We start from the raw sequence: 21,526 nt of genomic DNA on the forward strand, positions 1-21,526 counted from the left end.
ACGAAACCTCCTAAGATAGAGATACCCAGAGTAGTTCCCTTCAATTACTGGACATCTCTACATTTCAGTTTTTTTTTCCTGATGATTTCAATAGTTTCTAGGACCCCGGGCTTTTTACAGCATGGGCTTACATGGCTAGTCTTATACTGTATATAAATATCTACACATGGAAGTGTGTGTGTCTGTTCAGCCTGGAAGTGAGAGGTGGAGTCGGGCTAAGGGCTCTGCCTCCGAGGAAACAGAAAAGTCACTTAGCCGCTAATAACACAAGCAAAGTCATCACGTCAGCAAAATGAATCCTCCTAACAGAGAGACGCCCAGAGTAGTTCCTTTCAATTACCTGACATCTCTACATTTCAGTTTTTTTTTTCTTACGATTTCAAAAGTTTCTAGGACCCCGGGCTTTTTACAGCATGGGCTTACACGGCTAGTTGGAAATAAAAATGATAGGTTTGAATACACAATGTGTGGTCTGAAAATTGTGAGTGCACCTTATGAGAAGGATTTAGGAGTCGTAGTGAACTCTATGCTGTCAGCTTCCAGATAGTGCTGAGAAGCCATTACAAAAGCAAATAGAATGTTAGGGTATATATCGCCCGGATGTGTGAAGTACAAGTCCAAGTTGGTTATGCTGAAGCTTTATAACGCACTGGTGAGGCCTCATCTTGGAGTACTGTGTGCAGTTTTGGTCTCCAGTGCTGGAGAAAGTGTGGAGAACAGCAAAGTCCATAGACTGATTCCAGGGCTACAGGGGTTAATTATGAGGAAAGATTAAAAAAGCTGAGCCTTTTCAGTTCAAGGAAAAGGAGATTAACAGGAGACATGACTGAAGTGTTTAAAATTATGAAGGGAATTAGTACAGTGGATTGAGACTGTTATTTTCATCAAGAATACTGGGACACAATTGGAAACTTGTTAAGGGTAAATTTAGTGCTGTAGTAGACTTTCAAAACTCAACCTGATGTTATTTTAGAAGAAATAAGTGGGTAGAACTGGCAAGCTTTGCTGGGCTGATTGGCCTGTTCTCAACTAGATTGTTCTAATGTTATAAAAGACACAGGGACCCATTGAACCAAAAGAAAAGGGCCTTTAAAGACGGTGATCAGCATGAGCTCAAGCGCGTGCAGAAGGAACTCCGAGTCCAGCTCAGGGCGGCGAAAGAGCAGTACAGGAGAAAGCTGGAGCAGAAGTTGTAGAACAACAGCATGAAGGAAGAGTGGGATGGGATGAAGATCATCACTGGCTGCAGGTCAAAGCGGGGTACCACCATCGAGAGAGACGTGAAGAGAGCAAACCAAATGAACATCTTCTTTAACAGGTTTGACCACCCTAACCCACTCTCACCTCGGAGTACTGCACTCTCTACACATCCTTCTGCTGATACCAACATAGGAGAGACATCCCCACCCACAATTACAGCAGCGCAAGTGAGCAGAGAGCTGAGGAAACTTCGTGCCAGCAAAGCAGCAGGTCCAGATGGAGTATCGCCACGACTGCTGAAGGTCTGTGCATCAGAGCTGGGGGGTCCTCTACAGCGCATCTTCAACCTGAGCCTGGAACAGGGGAAAGTCCCAAGGCTTTGGAAAACATCTTGCATCACACCAGTCCCAAAGGTATCACGTCCTGGTGAGCTGAATGACTTCCGGCCTGTCGCTCTAACATCACATGTGATGAAGACCATGGAGCGGCTGCTGCTTCACCACCTGAGGCCGCAGGTCCAACACACCCTCGACCCTCTGCAGTTCGCATACCAGGAGAAGGTGGGAGCGGAAGATGCCATCATCTATATGCTACATCGATCCCTCTCCCACTTGGACAGAGGCAGTGGCGCTGTAAGAATTATGTTTCTAGACTTCTCTAGCGCCTTCAACACCATCCAACCTCTGCTCCTTAGGGACAAGCTGACAGAGATGGGAGTAGATTCATACCTGGTGGCATGGATCGTGGACTATCTTACAAACAGACCTCAGTATGTGCGTCTCGGGAATTGCAGATCTGACATTGTGGTCAGCAACACAGGAGCGCCGCAGGGGACTGTACTTTCTCCGGTCCTGTTCAGCCTATATACATCAGACTTCCAATATAACTCGGAGTCCTGCCACGTGCAAAAGTTTGCTGACGACACTACTATCGTGGGCTGCATCAGGAGTGGGCAGGAGGAGGAGTATAGAAACCTCATCAAGGACTTTGTTAAATGGTGCGACTTAAACCACCTACAACTGAACACCAGCAAAACCAAGGAACTGGTGGTGGATTTTAGGAGACCCAGGCCCCTCATGGACCCCGTGATCATCAGAGGTGGACTGTGTGCAGAGGGTGCAGACCTATAAATACCTGGGAGTGCAGCTGGACGATAAATTGGACTGGACTGCCAATACTGATTCTCTGTGCAAGAAAGGACAGAGCCGCCTGTACTTCCTTAGAAGACTGGCATCCTTCAACATCTGCAGTAAGATGTTGCAGATGTTCTATCAGATGGTTGTGGCGAGTGCCCTCTTCTACGCAGTGGTGTGCTGGGGAGGCAGCATTAAGAAGAAGGATGCCTCACGCCTGGACAAACTGGTGAGGAAGGCAGGCTCTATTGTTGGCATAGAGCTGGACGGTTTGACATCCGTAGCAGAGCAACGGGCACTCAGCAGGCTCCTATCAATTATGGAGAATCCACTACATCCATTAAACAGTGTCATCTCCAGACAGAGGAGCAGTTTCAGCGACAGACTGCTGTCACTGTCCTGCTCCACTGACAGACTGAGAAGATCATTCCTCCCCCAAACTATGCGACTCTTCAATTCCACCAGAGGGGGTAAACGTTGAACATTATTCAAGTTATTGTCTGTTTTTTTCCCTGCATTTTTTATTACTCTTTAATTTAATATTTTTTGCTGCTGGAGTATGTGAATTTCCCCCTGGGATTAATAAAGTATCTATCTATCTATCTATCTATCTATCTATCTATCTATCTATCTATCTATCTATCTATCTATCTATCTATCTATCTATCTATCTATCTATCTATCTATCTATCTATCTATCTATCTATCTATCTATCTATCTATCTATCTATCTATCTATCTATCTCTATCTGAAGGCAAAGCAGGATGGGTGTTTATGTGCTTGCTGTTGTGGGTCTATGTAATGACTGATTCAGCAGAGTTTAGAACCAACAGATGTACGAGGGCAATCCCAAAAGTAAGGTCTCCTATTTTTTTAGAAATACAAACAACCGTTTATTTGCCATCTTTCTATAATGTTTACATCATTTTAAAGGTTAAAGACTTATTAATTTTTCTACATAATCGCCATTTCAGTCGATGCATTTTTGTAGACACTGCGGTAGTTTTAGAATGCCCCTGTCATACCAGCTCACCGCCATGTCCTTCAGGAAATGTTGAACCTCATCTTTCACCTCTTCGTCGGAGCAGAATCGCCTTCCGGACAAATGTTCTTTCAACTTAGGGAACAGGTGGTAGTCACTGGGTGCCAATAGTGTGGGTGGGTGATGAAGTTCCAACCGCCGATCTTTAAGCATGTTTTCCTCAACCTTCGCGACTGTCTCGTCAGAAATTGACTGTCTCCTGTGCGAACTTCGCACTTGGAAGTAGCGTTCAATGGGAGCTCCATTTTCAAGGGCTGCCAAGCCAAGATTGAGCATCCCAGCGAAGCCGCACATGCTTGTTTGGGAGTGGAGGAAGCACCAATCACAACAGTGTGGCCAACAGCCGTACGAACAGTTTCTCTACGTCCCCACCGCTTTGGAGACCTTACTGTTGGGATTGCCCTCGTAACAAAAGCATGGACAAGTTTCTCAGTATTGGAAAAGGACAGCAATGAACAAACACTGGATATGTTACAAAGGTGGAAGTAAGAAAGGTCCTTAATGTGTTTTAAGTGGGTAGAATAAGAAAGGGAGGAATTAAAAATGACACCAAGATTCCTTATAGAAGAAGAAAGTCTGATGAACACAAGAGTAACTTAAGAGGAGCACATTTTCATCAACTGAGCTTTATTGCCAATTAGCATGACTTTGGTGTTGTTCACTCTGTAGCTGCACCACGTAGTTTACAACATCCTGAGGGGTGGAGGAAAACCCGAAAGTACACTGGCACAATGTAAAAAGTCCACACTGCCATCGACCAGGCAAAGGATGACGTGCCACCGTGGCAATCTATACATACGACACGCAAGAAACTGGTAGGAGCCCAAGAGTTTAGATTTAAAATTTGAAAATAAGAAATCACATTTTTGCACAGAGGGTTACATCTTTAAGAAATAACTTGGATGACACATTAATTGGTTAACTTTTAATTAATCTTACAAGTATGATTGCCTTTAATGTGTTTTTTTTGTGTTTGTTTGTTACTGAGTTTTATGGTGGAAAACACTGTGGCTGTGTTGTGTGATAGATGGTGCGTAGGTTTTAGTCAATACTAATATCTGCAATTAGTTGCTAGAAACTCTTAATTTGCTTAACATAGACAAAATCATCCTATTAAATAGCTTAATTTGATGGGACTCTGTAGATAGCTGTATCTAAGAAGAAGCTTATTGAAATCATACTGTTTTGCTTGTAACCATGTTGGATGACTTATAACCCTGGTTCCCATTGACAGCAAGGCCAGAGGATCACAGCCAGTGGTTTGGGAAGTGAATTGTGGGGAGCGTTTGATGGATTAAAACAGTGGACAAGTGGAAACCCCACCCCACAAAAGAGACGCAGGGGCATTATCTGTCTAGAAAACCCCTGAGAAGCAGTAGGGCCCATTTTCCTTTCCTATTTACAACATTATTACTTTGTGAAGGTGCATGTGTTCACTTTAGTCAGTGTGCTTTTGTAGAAAGAATGTCCTTTTTGTAGTGTTCTTGTGTCCCTGACATCAACAGCACCCGTATTGCCCTCAATAGGCAGAAATACATAACACTGAGTATTCTAAGATCGATTTAACAAAGTTTTACAATTACCGTTAGGGAAAGGAATCCTCAGAGTTTGTGCAGGAACCTGTTAAACAAAAAGAAAAACAGATTACAGACAAATAATACATTAAGTAATAATCAATAGATGGATAAAATGGCACACTCCGGATCATAATAGACAAATTGGGCTTCAGGATGACCAAACATTTCATGAACCTACTTGATCCAATTCAGGGTCATATGAAGCTGACACATCAGGTGCAAGATAGGAACTAACCCACAACGTGGCACCATTGACTTCAAAATGTGTCTGTGTGAAACAATATACTGCACAGAAAAATTAATATTACAAGGATGATTTTTATGTGAAACCAATGTCAACGTCAATGACCCGTTAACACATGGTTCTGTCAGTTCCTCCACATATTACCCAACATTCTTGTTTAAAGCTGCCATCTCTACCCAAATACACATTTACTTGGAGCATCTACAGTAAGATTCAGAAAATATTCAGACCCCTTCACTTTTGAAAAAGTTGAAAAGGTTTTTAAATGGATGAATTTGCAGTTTTTTCTTTGCCCATCAATCTACATTCAATAACTCATTTTGACAAAGTAAATACATTTTTCAGAAAAAGGTTTGCAAATATATTAAAAATCAAAAACTGGAAATCACAATTTACTTTAAGATCTTTTGCTATAGCACTCTAAATGTGGTCATGTGCGTCTTAAATTATTCTTGAGATGTATCTAGAACTTGACTGGAGTCCACCTATGGCAAAGTTCATTTATTGGACATGTGGCGGATGGCCGGGATGCCTCGACAATGAGAGGACCAGGGGAGAGAGGTTATTCCAGGGCAGTACTTCCCCTGGAGCGCTAGGTGGCAGCCCCCCTGGGTTGCAGCGGTGCCTCAGCCTCCCGCAGGGCTCCTTGGGAGTTGGAGTTTGGAGTAGCCCTGCTGGGTTCCATGGGCGCTGCCAGGGGGCACTGCAGAACTGCTGAGCCCCGTTGTGGCAGATGTTCTGCCACACCTGGAAGTCCCTGCCAGAAGAAGGTCATTGGAGACCTGGAACCTTTCCTATAAAAGAAGCCAATCACCACTGCCCCGAGGAGCCAGAGCCGGGAAGAGGTGGACAAAGCTTGCTGGAGGAAGAGTGGAGGGAAAGAGAGAGAGAGGGAGAGAAAAGAGAAAGAAACAGGTAGAAGAAAAGAATGGTTGTGCTTGGGTTTTGACTGTGTTATGCAGGTGGGAAATTGGGGGGGAGGCGTTTCCCACATGGATAAAGAAAGAAAAATATAAACCATGTGTGCTGAACTTGTGTCCTGTGTCTGTCTGTGTTGGGTTTGGGCAACAGGGGCGACCTCTGCAGGCCACAGACATCATTTGGAAAGGCTCACATATACATGTACACTGAATATAAGGTCTGTGGTGGGTGGCGTCCTGCCTGGGACTGGTTCCTGCAGACCCCCGTGATTCAGCGGGTTGGAAAATGGATGGATGGATGTACATAAGGTCCCAAAATTCATACTACATATCAGGACAAAAACCAAGTCATTAAGTCAAAGGAACTCACAGCAGACCTCCATGGTCAAATTCTGATGAGGGCATAGATGAGGGGCAAGAGGATATAAACCATCTCCAAAGCTTTGAGTGGTTCCCAGGACACAGTGACCTCAATAATTGTGAAATGGACGACGTATGGAACCACCAGGACTCTTCCTAGATTTGGCCATCTAGTCAAACTAAGTATCTATACAAGAAGATGACCAAAAACCTAATGGTCACTCTAACAGAGCTTTGTATATTCTATGTCAGTGGTTCTCAATCTGTGGGGCAGGCCCCCCTAGGGGGCGCAAAGTAACAAAAAGGGAGGTGCGAGGATGTGAAAAAAAGAAAACAAGAATCGAAAATAAGAAAAATACATATATTGAAACCAAAACAAATTAACTTAAACTACATTCTGATACTAGAAAAATAAATATAGAGTTAGATAAACGTAGATAAAAGTTAAGTAGGTATAATAAAATATGCATCTATGATATATCATTAATTAAAAAAAAACAAATTGGTATTAGTGGGCTCCTTTCAAAAAAACATTGGGGGGGGGGGGGTTTGCCGCGATTAAAACTGTTATGAAAACTCGGGTCGCAATACTTAAAGGTTGAGAAACGCTGATCTATGCTGAGATAGGTGAAGCATCTCACTAGCACTCCATCAATCGAGACAGAAGCTACTCTTAAGTAAAAGGCATTTAAAAGTCTCCAAGAGAATGAAGAAAAAGATTCTTTGGTTTGAGGAGATACAAATTGTACTCCATGAGCAGAACTATGGACTATGCGAGCACTGCTCATCACCTGTCTTATACGATACTTAAGGTAAAGAATGGTGGTAGTGGCAGCATTACATTGTGTGGGGGCTTCTTTGTGACAGGGGCCAGAGAGACTGGTCATAATTGAGAGAAGAATGAATACAGACAAATACAGAGAGGCCCTTGAAGGAAACCTGCTGCAGAGAACATGCAACCTCAGACTCTGGCAACAGTTCACCTTTCAGCATGACAATGACCCGAAGCATACAGCCAAGAAAGAGCTGGAATGGTTTGTGACAAGTCTTAGACTGTCCTTGAGAGGTCTAGCCAAAGGCCAGACTTAAACTTCACAGAACATGTGTGGAGAGATCTGAAGATGGCAGTTTACAGACGCTTCCTATCTAATCTGACAGAACTTGAGAGGATCTGCCAGGAAGAAAGGGGTAAACTGCCCAAATCCATGGGTGCAGTGCCTATAGATAGATAGATAGATAGATAGATAGATAGATAGATAGATAGATAGATAGATAGATAGATAGATAGATAGATAGATAGATAGATAGATAGATAGATAGATAGATAGATAGATAGATAGATAGATAGATAGATAGATAGATAGATAGATAGATACTTTATTAATCCCAATGGGAAATTCACATTCTTCAGCAGCAGCATACTGATACAATAAATAATATTAAATTAAAGAATGATAATAATGCAGGTGAAAAAACAGACAATAACTTTGTATAATGTTAAATGTTAACGTTTACCCCCCCCGGGTGGAATTAAAGAGTCGCATAGTTTGGGGGGAGGAACGATCTCCTCAATCTGTCAGTGGAGCAGGACAGTGACAGCAGTCTGTCGCTGAAGCTGCTCTTCCGTCTGGAGATGATACTATTAAGTGGATGCAGTGGATTCTCCATAATTGATAGGAGCCTGCTGAGCGCCCTTCACTCTGCCACAGATGTTAAACTGTCCAGCTCCATGCCAACAATAGAGCCTGCCTTCCTCACCAGTTTGTCCAGACGTGAGGCGTCTTTCCTCTTAATGCTGCCTCCCCCAGCACACCACCCGCACAGAAGAGGGCGCTCGCCACAAACTGTCTGATAGAACATCTGCAGCATCTTATTGCAGATGTTGAAGGACGCCAGCCTTCTAAGGTAGTATAACCGGCTCTGTCCTTTCTTGCACAGCGCATCAGCATTGGCAGTCCAGACTTACCCAAGAACTCAAAGCTATAACTGATGACAAAGGGGCTTCTAGAAAGTACTGAAATTACAGTCAGAGTACTTACATGGATGAGAGACTTCAATTTTTGATTTTTAACAAATTTCAACACCTTTTTGAAAACATGTTTCCATTTTGCCATTATAGGTTATTGACTGTGATGGACCAGCGCCCTGTCCAGGATTTGTTCCTGCTAGTTGGGATAGGCTCCAGCACCCTGCTGCGACCCTGGTCTGGATTAAACAGGTTTGAAAATGAAATAAAAAACAAAGATATGTTATTGAGTGTAGATTGATGAGCAAAATTGGAACAATTGAATCATTTAAAATGAAATGTACAACACAATAAAGTGTGCAGAAAGTGTAGGGGTCTGAATTACTTTCTGAATGAACTGTATGTACAGTATACATACCAAGTAAATTACATTATGCACATCATAATGCATTTTTTCAAAGAATCAATTAGCAATTAACACTTAAAATAATGTCAGAAAAAATACACAACAGACATTCTAGGATAAATGCCTTGAAGCGTGATATTTTTATGTGAACTCTGGCTTTCCATCTTTAGAACTCTTTAAAGATCATCAAACAGACCTAGACAGACAGATGCTTAAAGCACTGTATAAAGGCTTACTCTTTTCTTCAACAGAGTGTTTTTTAAAAAGGTCAAAACACAGCCTCTGAAAAGCACATCCTGTGGAAATCAAGACCGATTTACTAAGCTTACCATGAAAGCAAAAAGGATGAAGCTTCTAAAACAGAAAGGAAAGAGACAGAAACATTACAAGAGAAAGACAAAGACAAAGAGAGAAAGAGGAAAAGCAAGACAGTCTGTTCAGTCATTTAGACAGGCAATTTTCTACAATTTATATTCTCTGTTAAATATCATTTGGAAAAATATTTTTTTTACATTTATTTAGGTCTACTGCCAATACACTACAGTCAGTAACAATTGGAAAATTCAGTACTTCCTGTGAAACGTACACAAGCAAAACAGGCAAATGGCCTAAAATAAGGGCAAAAGGACAGTGCTTACGCAGTTGTATGAAGTCCCTGTGCAAAACTGTCAAATCACATCTCATTCAGTCTTTTCTTCACTTTTAAATCAAGACTGGAATACATTTTAATGTCCGGTTTAAAAAATATGTAGGATAGAGTAAGGATAGAAATGTGCCACTGGCTTATAATAATGGAAAACTACAGACGGATGACAGTGGCATGCAGTGAAAGTGCGGGTATTTGGAAAAAGCTGTCTTTGTGATGGCTAATATTCCACTTTAGAATGTATTCTTCCAATCAAAATCTGTTGCAAATCATTATTAAGTGAATATCAAAAAAAAAAACATCTGTCAGTCAGGCATTTTCTAACTCATACAGTCCAGAACAGGGTCGTGGGGGTCTGCTGGAGCCGATCTCAGCTAGCACAGGGTTCAAGGTAGAACGAAACCCTGGACAGAGCACCAGTCCATCATATGACAAACACACACACCAACCACACATTAGGGCCAATTTAGGATTGCCAAATCCCCTAACCTGCATGTCTTGGGACTGTGAGAAGAAACTGGAGCTCCTGGAGGAAAAACACACAGACACGGGTATCACTTAATTATTACTTTGGCTGAGCCCTGCATGCCAGAGAAGTTCTACAGAGTGACACTACATGGGAACCTTTTTTTAGGTCCTTGAAGACTTCTCCACGTGAACGTTTTAGAGCAAGGCTATTCAATTACAAGTTCAGTTGGGCCAGATTTTCAAACCAAGAAATTTAGCTGGGCCAGACATTTTCATCAGCCAGTAAGGTAAGCAGCAGGTAATGACAAATTTTAAATCAACACAAATGAATGTATTTAAACACAAATACTGTTTATTCATTGTTTACCTTTTAAATTTGGTCACTTATGACACAGGCACATTAAAAAAAATGTATTATAAAGACAATGATCTATATATATAATAGTCAAAGTATGTGTGTATGTGTGTATGTATGTATGTTCCAGCATCATTTCCGAACGACTGGAGCGATTTTCGTGAAGCTTGGTACACATGTTTCTCTTTGGTCGACTAAAAATACTGTATGGTGAAATCAACCCTAACCCACCCCCTTCCTTGGGGGTGATCTTGCGGTATTGTATGCATGTTATCATCCAGTTGACACTCGGAATGACCACCAGAGGGCAAACTGGAGGTGACTGCCAGCATTCTTTATGTTTGAGCTCCAGCGCGCGCCTGTTGCTTTTGAAATTAAACAGAGTTGGCCATTTCTGAGTGTCAGCTGGATGATAACATACATACAGGACTGCAAGACAAGTACATTAGTGAGTCTTCATTGTTTGTTAATTTATTTTTATTTGTTGTGTTTTTTTTTAAATATATTTTTCTCAAACAATATTTTCCTCCTGGGCAATGCCGGGTATTTCAACTAGTAAGCTATAACTGAACAGAATCTGAGGTGGTAGCAATACTTTTTTTTTCCACTTTTGAAATAAAAAAATAAACATTTTGCTCACATCTGACCCAGAAACATCTCAAAGTGCATAAAAATAAAAAAAGTGCGCAGTATTAGCAATAACATTTGTTTCCCCTTTGAAATACGAGATCTTCCCCCAATTTAAAGGGGTGGTCATGGCAGGCAAGGGATTTTTTTTTTCCTCATAGAATTTAAACTATTTCATTCACTCGGGTTTAGTCACTCATAAGTTAAGTTTGAGTTCCACTATCCTGTTGAAATTGTTTCCCCATACCCAGAAAAGAACACTACCTAAGTAAATGTTTAAGAGCAAGGCACAACGAAAGTGGATTGGTACATTTATTTTAAAACTAGACAAAGAGCCTGTTTCAACAACATAAGATGAAACGGCATGAGTGGAATAGTAATAAGTATAAGCACCACAAACCTGATATAGGTATATTGAATGAATGCGTAATTGAATCAGAATGCGTAATTAGGCCTCGAGCTGTAGTCGAAATCGTCTTTCAGGCCTCTAGAGCTTTAATCGAAGTCGCCTTTCTATTTGAATTTTTGTGGCCGTAAATCCGCCGCCTGCCGCGATGTTGGGATTGGATGTCGGTCGAAGTCGCCTTTCTCTTTGAATTTTTGCGGCCGTAAATCCGCCGCCTGCCACGATGTCGGTCTCGTAAGGTTTTTCGGGGAGCTGCACAGAAGGCGACTGCGCATTCGGCTTCAGACATGAGTGAGTGGGTGAGTGAGTGAGTGAGTGAGTGAGTGAGTGAGTGAGTGAGTGAGTGAGTGAGTGAGTGAGTGAGTGAGTGAGTGAGTGAGTGAGTGAGTGAGTGAGTGAGTGAGTGAGTGAGTGAGTGAGTGAGTGAGTGAGTGAGTGAGTGAGGAGGCTGGCGAATTATGTATTAAGATGTCTTTGCACAGAGTTCTTGGGTGTATCAAGTAATGAATTATTAAATACTAGTAACAATAACGTGCAGTGAATACACTTGACTTGAGTATTCCTAGTTTTCATCCTCTTTCTCTGTACGTTTATCATTCGTTTGCTCAGAGGTTGATGCGCTTGCTGCTTCCTGAGCAGCTCTTCTGTTCTCCAACCTAGTGGCCCGATTCTTCTCTTCTTTTGTCAGCATCATTTCAAGTTCAAACTAATTAAGTCAGTGTTTGTGTTGCAATTACTTAGCATGTTTTCCTTAATTTTTCACTTAAGCTGGCACTTAAGTGTTCAGTCTGCCTCAAGAATGATTTAAGATATGAAGAGGTAGGGGAAGTGACGGAGAAAGTGGTAGAGAATGAGAACGGCTCCCGTACTCATGCACCGCACGGCTGCCCTGCTGGCTGCTGCTGAGAGCTGATTCTACAATAAAATAAAATTAAAATTAAAAGAGTAATACCCTTGGAGGTCAATCATCACAGATAGTAGATGTCACGTAAAATAAAAATTAAAAGAGTAATAACCTTGGAGGTCAATCATAACGGATAGTAAACGTCACGTAGTATATGTATACCAAATTTCAGGTCAATCGTCAATGGTTTGCGAGCTACAGGTGATTTAAAATCCTGGACAGACAAACGAACAGCCACGATAGCGTATTATATATAAACATAATTATTACTATTATTATGTTTTACTAAATCTTATTTTGCATTTCCCTTTGCTGATGAGAATTTATTGGTAACAGAACATATAGTGCGCATGCCAAAACAATTGAAGTAACAACTAAGTGGAATTTTTTTGATACCATTTTAACAAAGTTTACTGTTCGCTGTCAATCACAGAGCACCCCAGTAAAGAGATGATAATACACTGGCAACCATAGAGCGCAAACTTCATCACATCACTGTGTATTACGAAACAGCAGGCAGATGACTGCTCGTACATGTTTACCGATGGACAGGCTGGCATTTTGCATGAGGCATGCGTTAAATCAAAAGAGAAACGGCATACAAAGATGTGCGAACACAAGAAGATCGGTGACAATCACACCGTAGTGTGCCGGTGCAAAATCATTAGGGACGACTGAATTCCACAGGGCACAGATATCTTCATAACAGGAGACCTATATGATGGGCAGAGGAATTTCAAATATTTTGCATGCCTATCTTTTGTTTTGATGACCGGTTGCTTTGTATTCAGCCCTTTGTTCATTATTCTAGCACAAGTGTAACCAACCTCCCATTGCAATTCACGGCCATCCACATCCAGTGCCGTATATTTAGAAATATTTTCCTGAGCATGTCTCCGCCTCTGATGTCATTTTCGCACTCGGTGTGGGATATAAACCAGCCTTTATGTGGCTCAGGGGATATGCAAGAGGGGGCCCACACCAACACATATGTTAATGGCACATCCGCTTAACAATAAAAAAATGGCCTTTCGCATCTGTTACAATATAATAGTTTAAAGTTTCAATGATTTCATTTGTCTGTGGCAAACTAAGTAGAAATGATAATCGGCAAACCTATTTTGGTCGCATTTGCAATCATTTTAGTTGTAGTCAGGAGCCGTGGTGGGACCACAGGCCACTTGGAGGTTGCTTTCGGGCCACATTTGGTCTGCGGCTGCCATTTAAATAGGCCTGTTGTAGAGTTGGAAGCATGCACTGATACAGCACGTTGCCTCACCCACCACATGATGAACCACCTCAGGATCTAAAATTAGGACCCAGGTGGAATGGAACAGTGTGGGTTTTTTTACAGTGGCTGGAGTGCCAGTCCTGCCACCAACCCCCAGTTTGTCCCTGCAAATTGGGGGACCTGCTTGCAGGGCTGGATGCACGTCGTACCCAAGACAGAGCAACTGCAAGTCAAGGGAGGGCCTTGCTCAAGGGCCCAACAGAGTGGAATCACATCTGGCATTTATGGAATTTGAAATGGCAGCCTTCCGATTGCCGGTGAAGATCCCTAGCCTCAGAGCCACCACTCTGGCCATAAGGTTCTAGAAAGAACCTTTATTTATTTAGATCCGTAATCGGCACCATACAGTAATTAACCACAAACAGATGGTAACAGCTTTGTGAAATACCAATAGATCATGATTTTACAAGAACTTATTACCTTATTATATAATAACACAGGCTAAGTCCAGGTTTTCTTAATTGTTAGTGTCCTGATTGGTATCCTACCATACATTAAAGATTTCAGTTTTTTTCCTACATATTATAAATGCTCTCAAAGCACAAAGAACCAACTTCATATGCAAAGAACTCTTCCCAGAACTGGTAATTAATTAATGTGTAAAACTTACTGTCTGAAAACTTATGCTTCGGTACTCTTAAAAACCCCTGCAAAAAAACAAAGGAAAATACGTTACAAATGACATAAAAGCAACCTTAAAAGAAAGGTTTGTGATGAGACTGACCTTCCCCCTTTGTCTGCTATAAAAGCAACTGTACCTTAGTATGTCTGTCCTTGTCCTCAATAGAGCTGCCCAAACCAGAGTCCTCTGGCACTGATAATCTCTCATACACTGAGCAGCAAAGTTCACTGCAGGGCTCTTCAGACAGCAGAGAGATCTGACTCTGGAAATTACAACAGAGGAAAATGCTCTAAGTATCCACAGAAAAACCTCTTCACAGGCAACAAAAGAGTCACCATGCAGATCAGCAGCTACATAAATGGTGTGCGGCCAAAATGATGACCACATTTGTGCAGCCTAATAGTATGTGTGCATCTTCTTCTTCTTTTGGCTACTCCCATTAGGGGTTTCCACAGCAGATCATCTTTTTCCATATCATCCTGTCTTCTACATATTGTTCTGTCACACCCATCAGCTGCATGTCCCCTCTCACCACATCCATAAACCTTTTCTTAGGCCTTCCTCTTTTCCTCTTCCCTGGCAGCTCTATCCTTAACTTCCTTTTCCCAATATCCCCAGCATCTTTCCTCTGCACATGTCCAAACCAACACAATCTCACATCTCTGACTTTGTCTCCAAACCGTCCAACCTGAGTTGACCCTCTAATGTCCTCATTTCTAATCCTGTCCATCCTCATCACACTCAATGCAAATCTTAGCATCTTTAACTCTGCCACCTCCAGCTCTGTCTCCTGCTTTCTGGTCAGTGCCACCGTGTTGATCCGGGAAGAGACCCCCACAAAGGAGCCTGTAGCTGCCGTGCAAAGGAGCTGAAGAGGAATATTCTTGCCGAGTGATATTACATACCCAGAGTGACCCATGGCTCCAGAGGGCACACACATAAGTCTTAAAGGTGGCAGCAGGAGTTGAAGGAACGAGGCTAGGTGTGGCCCCCTGCTGGAAGTCCAGGGCAACAGGAGGGACCCGGGCCTGTAATTTTAAAGATTGGCTATGCCTGCTGGGAGGACGTCTCTTCTGGCTGCAGGATCAATTTTGGGTAAGAAGAGGAAACATCAGTTTTTAGGGTGGGGTAATGTGGCTCGTTGGTGTTTAGAAGATTTCTACTTTTGGGACTCGTAATTTCATTTTAAAGGATTATTTATTGTTTATTGGATTTTAACCTCCACTGATCACCTGTTTTTATTGGGATTATTTATTTATTAATTTATTGATGAAGTACTGCAATTTTTGTCATTTTGGACATTTCAACCCCTGACATTGTCTTGCTTGTAATAAAGCACAAAGCCTTTTGCTTGACTGTGTGTGTCATCAATTGTCTGGCTCATCCTTATCTATGTTTATCGATAGTTCTGGGTTCAAGCTGCTAAAGAACGTGCAGCCAACCCAAACCATCAAAGATGTAAATGTATTAGAAGGACTGCGTGAAAGCACAATATAACATTGCACATTCCCTACACCTGTAACTGTGGACTGCAGGAGGCTGCTATTGAGCCCTAGCAGAGATCCCTGGCACGTTTGTTAAAGATGGGCAACCAATCTAGCACTGACAGCTGGGGTCACTAGAGGGAGCTTTGAGCAGACTGCCCCAGGGGATTGCACAGCTATGCCTGACTTCACCAGAAGTGACTTTTGAAGTACTTCAGGGATCCGGCATAAAAGATGTTGTTGGCCAATGCTGAACTTAGCATCAGGTCAAGAGTGGGTGAGAAATCACTTGGCAGGAGGAGGAAGGAGAGATGAGCAAGAAGATAAAAAGGTACAAGGTATGAATGTTTTTATTTTGTTTTAGTCTCTCATTTGTTTTGTTTTCACATTAAAAATCATTTACCCTTGTTTGTTATCTATATTAATAAAATTGTATGTCATTCCTGTTTGGATGTCTGTTTATTCCTTAATCACGTAAAAATGGCTGAACCAATTTTTACAAAGTTTTTGCATGTGCCTTGTCATTGGTCTGACTAAAAGCACGGACTATATGCCATATTGGGAAGAAGTATTATATTAGGAGGGTGCAATTCAAAAAACTGTGCCACCACAAGGACTACAATTCCCATTAGGCAGCAGGTGTGCACTGGGAATAATCGGAGGACACTGTTATTAGCATGCACAATGTTCTGTTATTAGCATGCACAACGTTCTGTTATTAGCATGCACAACGTTCTGTTATTAGCATGCACAATGTTTTGTACCAGTCAAAGCGGAATCTCATTTGAGACTACAGGTAGGTCCAGTGTTTTCTTCTCAATTCATTTAGATAACAATTTTATTGACTTACTGGATTACAACTTTTGCCTTAAGAGTACATGTTTTTGTCTCATCGTCGGTTATGTTTAGCCACATTGAATTTCTAATAGACAGTTTTTTCCCTATTTAATTATATCCAGGCAATGCCAGGTAGTTCAGCTAGTTGCTTAGAACTGTAATGAAAACCCTTCCTGTTCCTTATATTTTTAGTTTCTTTCACATTTTCTGAGTATAGGAACTGCACAAACATCCCCCATAGGCCCTCGGTTTAGTGTAGTGGAATACTGCACCATACTTTAAGAACAAAAGCTTCCAATTCTTTAAAGAGAAAAAAAACACCTAAATAATATTTAGATCAGGTGATTGGGGAGGTTATGAAGAATGTTTGACTTCATCCTGGCCATCTTTAATTATTTTAGGTATGTGCATGGGGAACACTTTAATCCTGGACTAGGGGAACATCTGCGGTGGGTTGGCACCCTACCCGGGATTGGTTCCTGCCTTGTGCCCTGTGTTGGCTGGGATTGGCTCCAGCAGACCCCCATGACCCTGTGTTCGGATTCAGCGGGTTGGAAAATGCATGGATGGACTAGGGGAACATCTTCATGGAATAGTATTTGCACCATAGGATGCCCTGGTGCCATAAAGTGACTTCACGTTCATTGGTCATGACAAAGCAATGCAAAACAATTCTCAGACATAATGATTCAGATGAGATGGCTTCCCATACTATTACACATCACCTACCATGTTTAACATTTTCCAACTGACATTGTAGATTGAAGGTTCCCCTGAATATTACATCTTGCCTGAAGAAGGGGCTTGAGTTGCCTCGAAAGCTGGCATATTGTAATCATCTTAGTTAGCCAATAAATGGTGTAATTTTGCTTGACTTCTCACTGCATTCATAATGGCTAACACGGTACAACACCCTAGTACTACTGAATATTCTCAAAACATAAACCCATCCTGATATAGGTAACAGGTTAAACGATACAGCAATTTAAAACCAAAATGTATTTCTTCATTGCTCAGGGGCTCAGGTTTTATGCTCCTTACACCAGAATATGTGTGTTTGTGTTTTGGCCTTGCTTGTATTCAAGTCCTGTCATAAATTCCAGCTATAATATACAGTTTTTTTTTATAAACATTGAATCAGACAGATGACTGAGAAGTGTCTATCTATCTTGGTTACTGAACTTCAACTTGTGCCCATTGTTTCAGTTTGACAAATTGCTCATGGTGGGCATGTAAGGTCTTTTTGACACTTTTTAAAAATACTTTTGAGACTGATCTCTTTGACTTAGGAAATAATTTAGCAGATTTGTGATTCAGGCACTGGCTACTTGGCCTTTCTGAACCTTCCGATAGCTGCCGACTGTTGCTTTGAAACTCGTATATCAAAGTTCAAATTGTCAGGCCTTCTTTTTAAGGTGAAACTGCTATTGGCAATCTGTCTAATAGGCTCACCTTTACAGCTACATTTGTAATTGTAATTTAGCTACTTCAAAGTTAAACTCCTTTTTAGTGCAGCGTTTCCTTTATTTTGCCAACCCCTGTAAACCTCATTAGTACAAATGAGACGCACTAATATTCACCTTCTCATTTCTCATTGTTAGAAGCTTTCTTTTATGGAAAACTCATGCACTTTGGAGACCCCTCTCTGGTGCGCACTCCTAATCTGTGAAGTTCTACCATTCTCAAAACTCATTATCAGATTAAAGACACCCCCTCTACTCTATTCCATCGTGAGCATGACTTTCTTAAATGTTACCCGATCTTTAATTTTCAATCTGAGTTTTATTTGAATCATTCTATTCACCTTATTGTGTGGGTTATATTGTATGTTGTAAATGCCACAGGGGTTGGATGGGAATCCCGACCAGAGAAGGGGATAGTTCCTTACCTGGACGGGAAGCTCCGAGCAGACAGATGTGCACCCCGACCAGGAGAAAGGAAGGCTCGGAAGTGATGGATGGAGTGGACGGATGGAGAGCCCAACAGAAGACGCTGCAGGGGATGTGTTAATCCTCCAGAACACTAGAAGGCAGCTACACTCCATATAGGTGCCCATTTGGGAACCAGTAGGGAATGCTGGGAGATGTAGTCTGGCAACACATGAGTGGCACACCGGAGTGCTGCAGGGAGATGAGATCCCTAGTAAGTGGGATTTCCATATGAGCAGGAGGTACTTCCATCGGGCAGTAGGCCTGGCACTGGAAGTACTCCTGGGTTCTTAATAAAAGGGGCCATACTCCCTTGTCTAGGTGAGTCAGAGCTGGGAGTACATACAGCAACAGTCGACTGGAGGAGGACAGTAAGGTGGTGAGAGAACTGTGGTTTGTGTAGAGAAATTGCTTATGCTTGTGTTACTTTGTGAAGAAATTGGTGAATAAACCATCCTTTACTTGAACCCGGGACTCTCTGTGTGTTCGTGTTTTGGGGTTTGGGGCTCGCTGATGACCCAGCTTCCATCACAATGTAGTCTTAGATCAAGTTAAAGTTAGGTTTATCTTTTAGTAATAATTTTGCAAGGTGGCACATAAATATTCCATACATCCACACAGGTTTAAACAGATAAAGTTCAAATTTGGGAGAGCATCACATTAGTCTTATGGAAATGCGCCCTTTGCCACCAGATGGCAGTGCTAACATCTAGTAAGCCTGAAAAAAAAAATGTGTAAGGCATGCTTGTCAGTCACACTCACACAATGCAGACAAGGGATTTTGGACTTGGCCTTGGTCAGAAGATGATCTCTTTCCCTCTCGGCTCTCAGCCGTCGCCTCAGCAACTCATCATTGGCATCCTGAAGTTCTTCAATACGCTTTCGCAAGCCACTCTTATCTAGCATACACTCTGTGTACTGCAACTGGATGGCATCACGGCTGCGCAGAGCCTGGAAGAGAAGCAAAAAGTCATGGTTAAGCTGGTTAAGTTTGCTGATGATACCAGAATAGGTGGATTGGCAGATAATTTGGAATCTGGTAAATCATTACAGAAGGACATGGGCAGATTTGTGGCAGATGAAATTTAATGTCAGTATATGTAAAGTATTACACATAGGAAGTAAAAATGCTAGGTTTGAACACACAATGGGTGTTCTGAAAATCGAGAGTACAAGAAGGATTTAGGAATCGTATTGGACTTGTCACTATCAACTTCCAGACAGTGTTGAGAAGCCATTACGAAAGCAAACAGAATGTTATATAGCGCCCTGATGTGTGGAGTACAAGGAGGTTCTGCTCAAGCTCTATAACGCACTGGTAAGGCCTTATCTGGAGTACTGTGTGCAGTTTTGGTGTTCAGGCTACAAAAAGGTCATAGCAGCACTAGAAAAAGTTCAGAGAAGAGCGACTAGGCTGATTCCAGGGCTACAGGGGATGAATTATGGAGAAAAACTACAGTTTAAGCAAAAGAAGATTAAGAGGAGACCTGACTGAAGTATTTAAAATTATGAAGGGAATTAGTCCAGAATGATAGTTAGATCGAGACTGTGACTTTAAAATGAGTTAATCAAGAACACGGAGACACAGTTGGAAACTTGTTAATAGTATATTTTGCACAAACATTAGTACGTTTTTCTTTACACAGATAACCATAGACACTTGGAATAAGCTACCAAGTAGTGTGGTAAACAGTAGGACTTTAGGGACTTTCAAAACTCGACTTGATGTTTTTTAGAAGAATTAAGTGGCTAGGACTGGCGAGCTTTATTGGGCTGAATGGCCTGTTCTTGTCTCAATTGTTCTAATGTTCTAATGATAGAGAAAGAAAATGTGATTAAAAAAGAAAATTCTCTTCATGTAGTTCTAATTAACTTTATTCTGTTAATATTGATGCATTCTAGTTATCTATAGTTGGAACCCCCTCTGTATGGATATTTTATGTTTTCCTCATGTCTGCCTGGGATTTCCTCTATGCACAACATTCTGAAGATATGTAAGTTAAGGATAACTGGAAACTCTAACCTGGCTGCACTGTGAGTGAAAGTGTGTGAATGTACAGTGCCAATAAAAAGCATACAACTTCTTGGAAGATTTCACATTTTATTTTGTTACAACATTGAATCACGGAGGAAATCATTTGGCTTTTTTCACACTGATCAATAGAAAAAGACTCTTGTGTCAAAGTGACAATAGATCTCTGCAAAGTGTTTACAAATTAATTACAAACATAAAAAGCAAAATAATCGATCACATCAATATTCATCCCCTTGGGCTGGTGATGCTCTTATTTCACTTGTCCCTCAAAACTGAAATGCTTCATTCTACAGCCTATGTCATAAGTAGCTTATTTTAGTATTTACTTCATAAACATTGAAAATTTCAAACAAGTTCATTTCAACAATTTTAAACAGGATAATGAATTTTCTTTTCAAAAATGTTGCCCTTTTTTACCATATGTGAAATTATGTTTTCGTGTGGAGCCTTCTGTCAGAGCACACCTGCAGAGCAGATTTCAAAAAATATTAACAGTAAAAGAAACGTGGTGATTGAAATATCGAACCATACAACTAAGTACCTGACTTAGCCAAAGTAAGCTTTTATCTCATTCTGTCTTTCATTTTGGTTCATGTCTAACTGACATTTATAGAAAATTTGTTATTTGTTAAAGGGAGCATGATGTGCTCCTCATGTGTACAAAATGAGGAGGACTGCCTGTCAGCTATGCCTGACATGTAATAAATTTAATAATGTAATAAAATTAAAGTCCATGTGCTAGAACATCCCTTTGGTAGACTTGTGAGCAGCACAGTGCTGGAGCGGCTAGTGTAGTGAGGCCGCTTAAACCTCAACCTGCATTGTCTTCTTTTGCTCATGCAGGTCTGGCTCCCATCTTTCAAAAGCAGATTGATTGTACCGACACCCATTCAAAGTTTACCTTAAAGATAGACAGCCAGGTCCGTGGAGGTATAAGATACAAATTCCTGCAGTTACATTTTGTCCCCTGTTAATATCTACTAAGCTTTTTAATATAAAAACTGTAGCATAAGCCTCAAAACTGATCAATCCTGCCAGGTTCCCTTACAGGGTCACACTAAAGATGTGGCCGGA

General features: G+C 41.4%; 1 protein-coding gene across 1 annotated transcript in view; it reads right to left on the minus strand.

Moving 5' to 3' along the window:
* Positions 1–21,526, minus strand: part of LOC114661981 (caspase recruitment domain-containing protein 10-like) — a 174,327-nt gene that overhangs the window by 71,365 nt on the left and 81,436 nt on the right. The window contains exons 8-11 of the mRNA XM_051934920.1: positions 19,180–19,368; positions 14,305–14,430; positions 14,157–14,193; positions 4,965–4,996 (exon numbers count right to left, since the gene is read on the minus strand). Coding sequence (XP_051790880.1) covers positions 4,965–4,996; positions 14,157–14,193; positions 14,305–14,430; positions 19,180–19,368 — 384 coding nt within the window. The remainder of the gene's footprint in view (positions 1–4,964; positions 4,997–14,156; positions 14,194–14,304; positions 14,431–19,179; positions 19,369–21,526) is intronic.

This window comes from Erpetoichthys calabaricus, chromosome 12 (assembly GCF_900747795.2).
Source record: "Erpetoichthys calabaricus chromosome 12, fErpCal1.3, whole genome shotgun sequence".
NCBI lineage: Eukaryota > Metazoa > Chordata > Cladistia > Polypteriformes > Polypteridae > Erpetoichthys > Erpetoichthys calabaricus.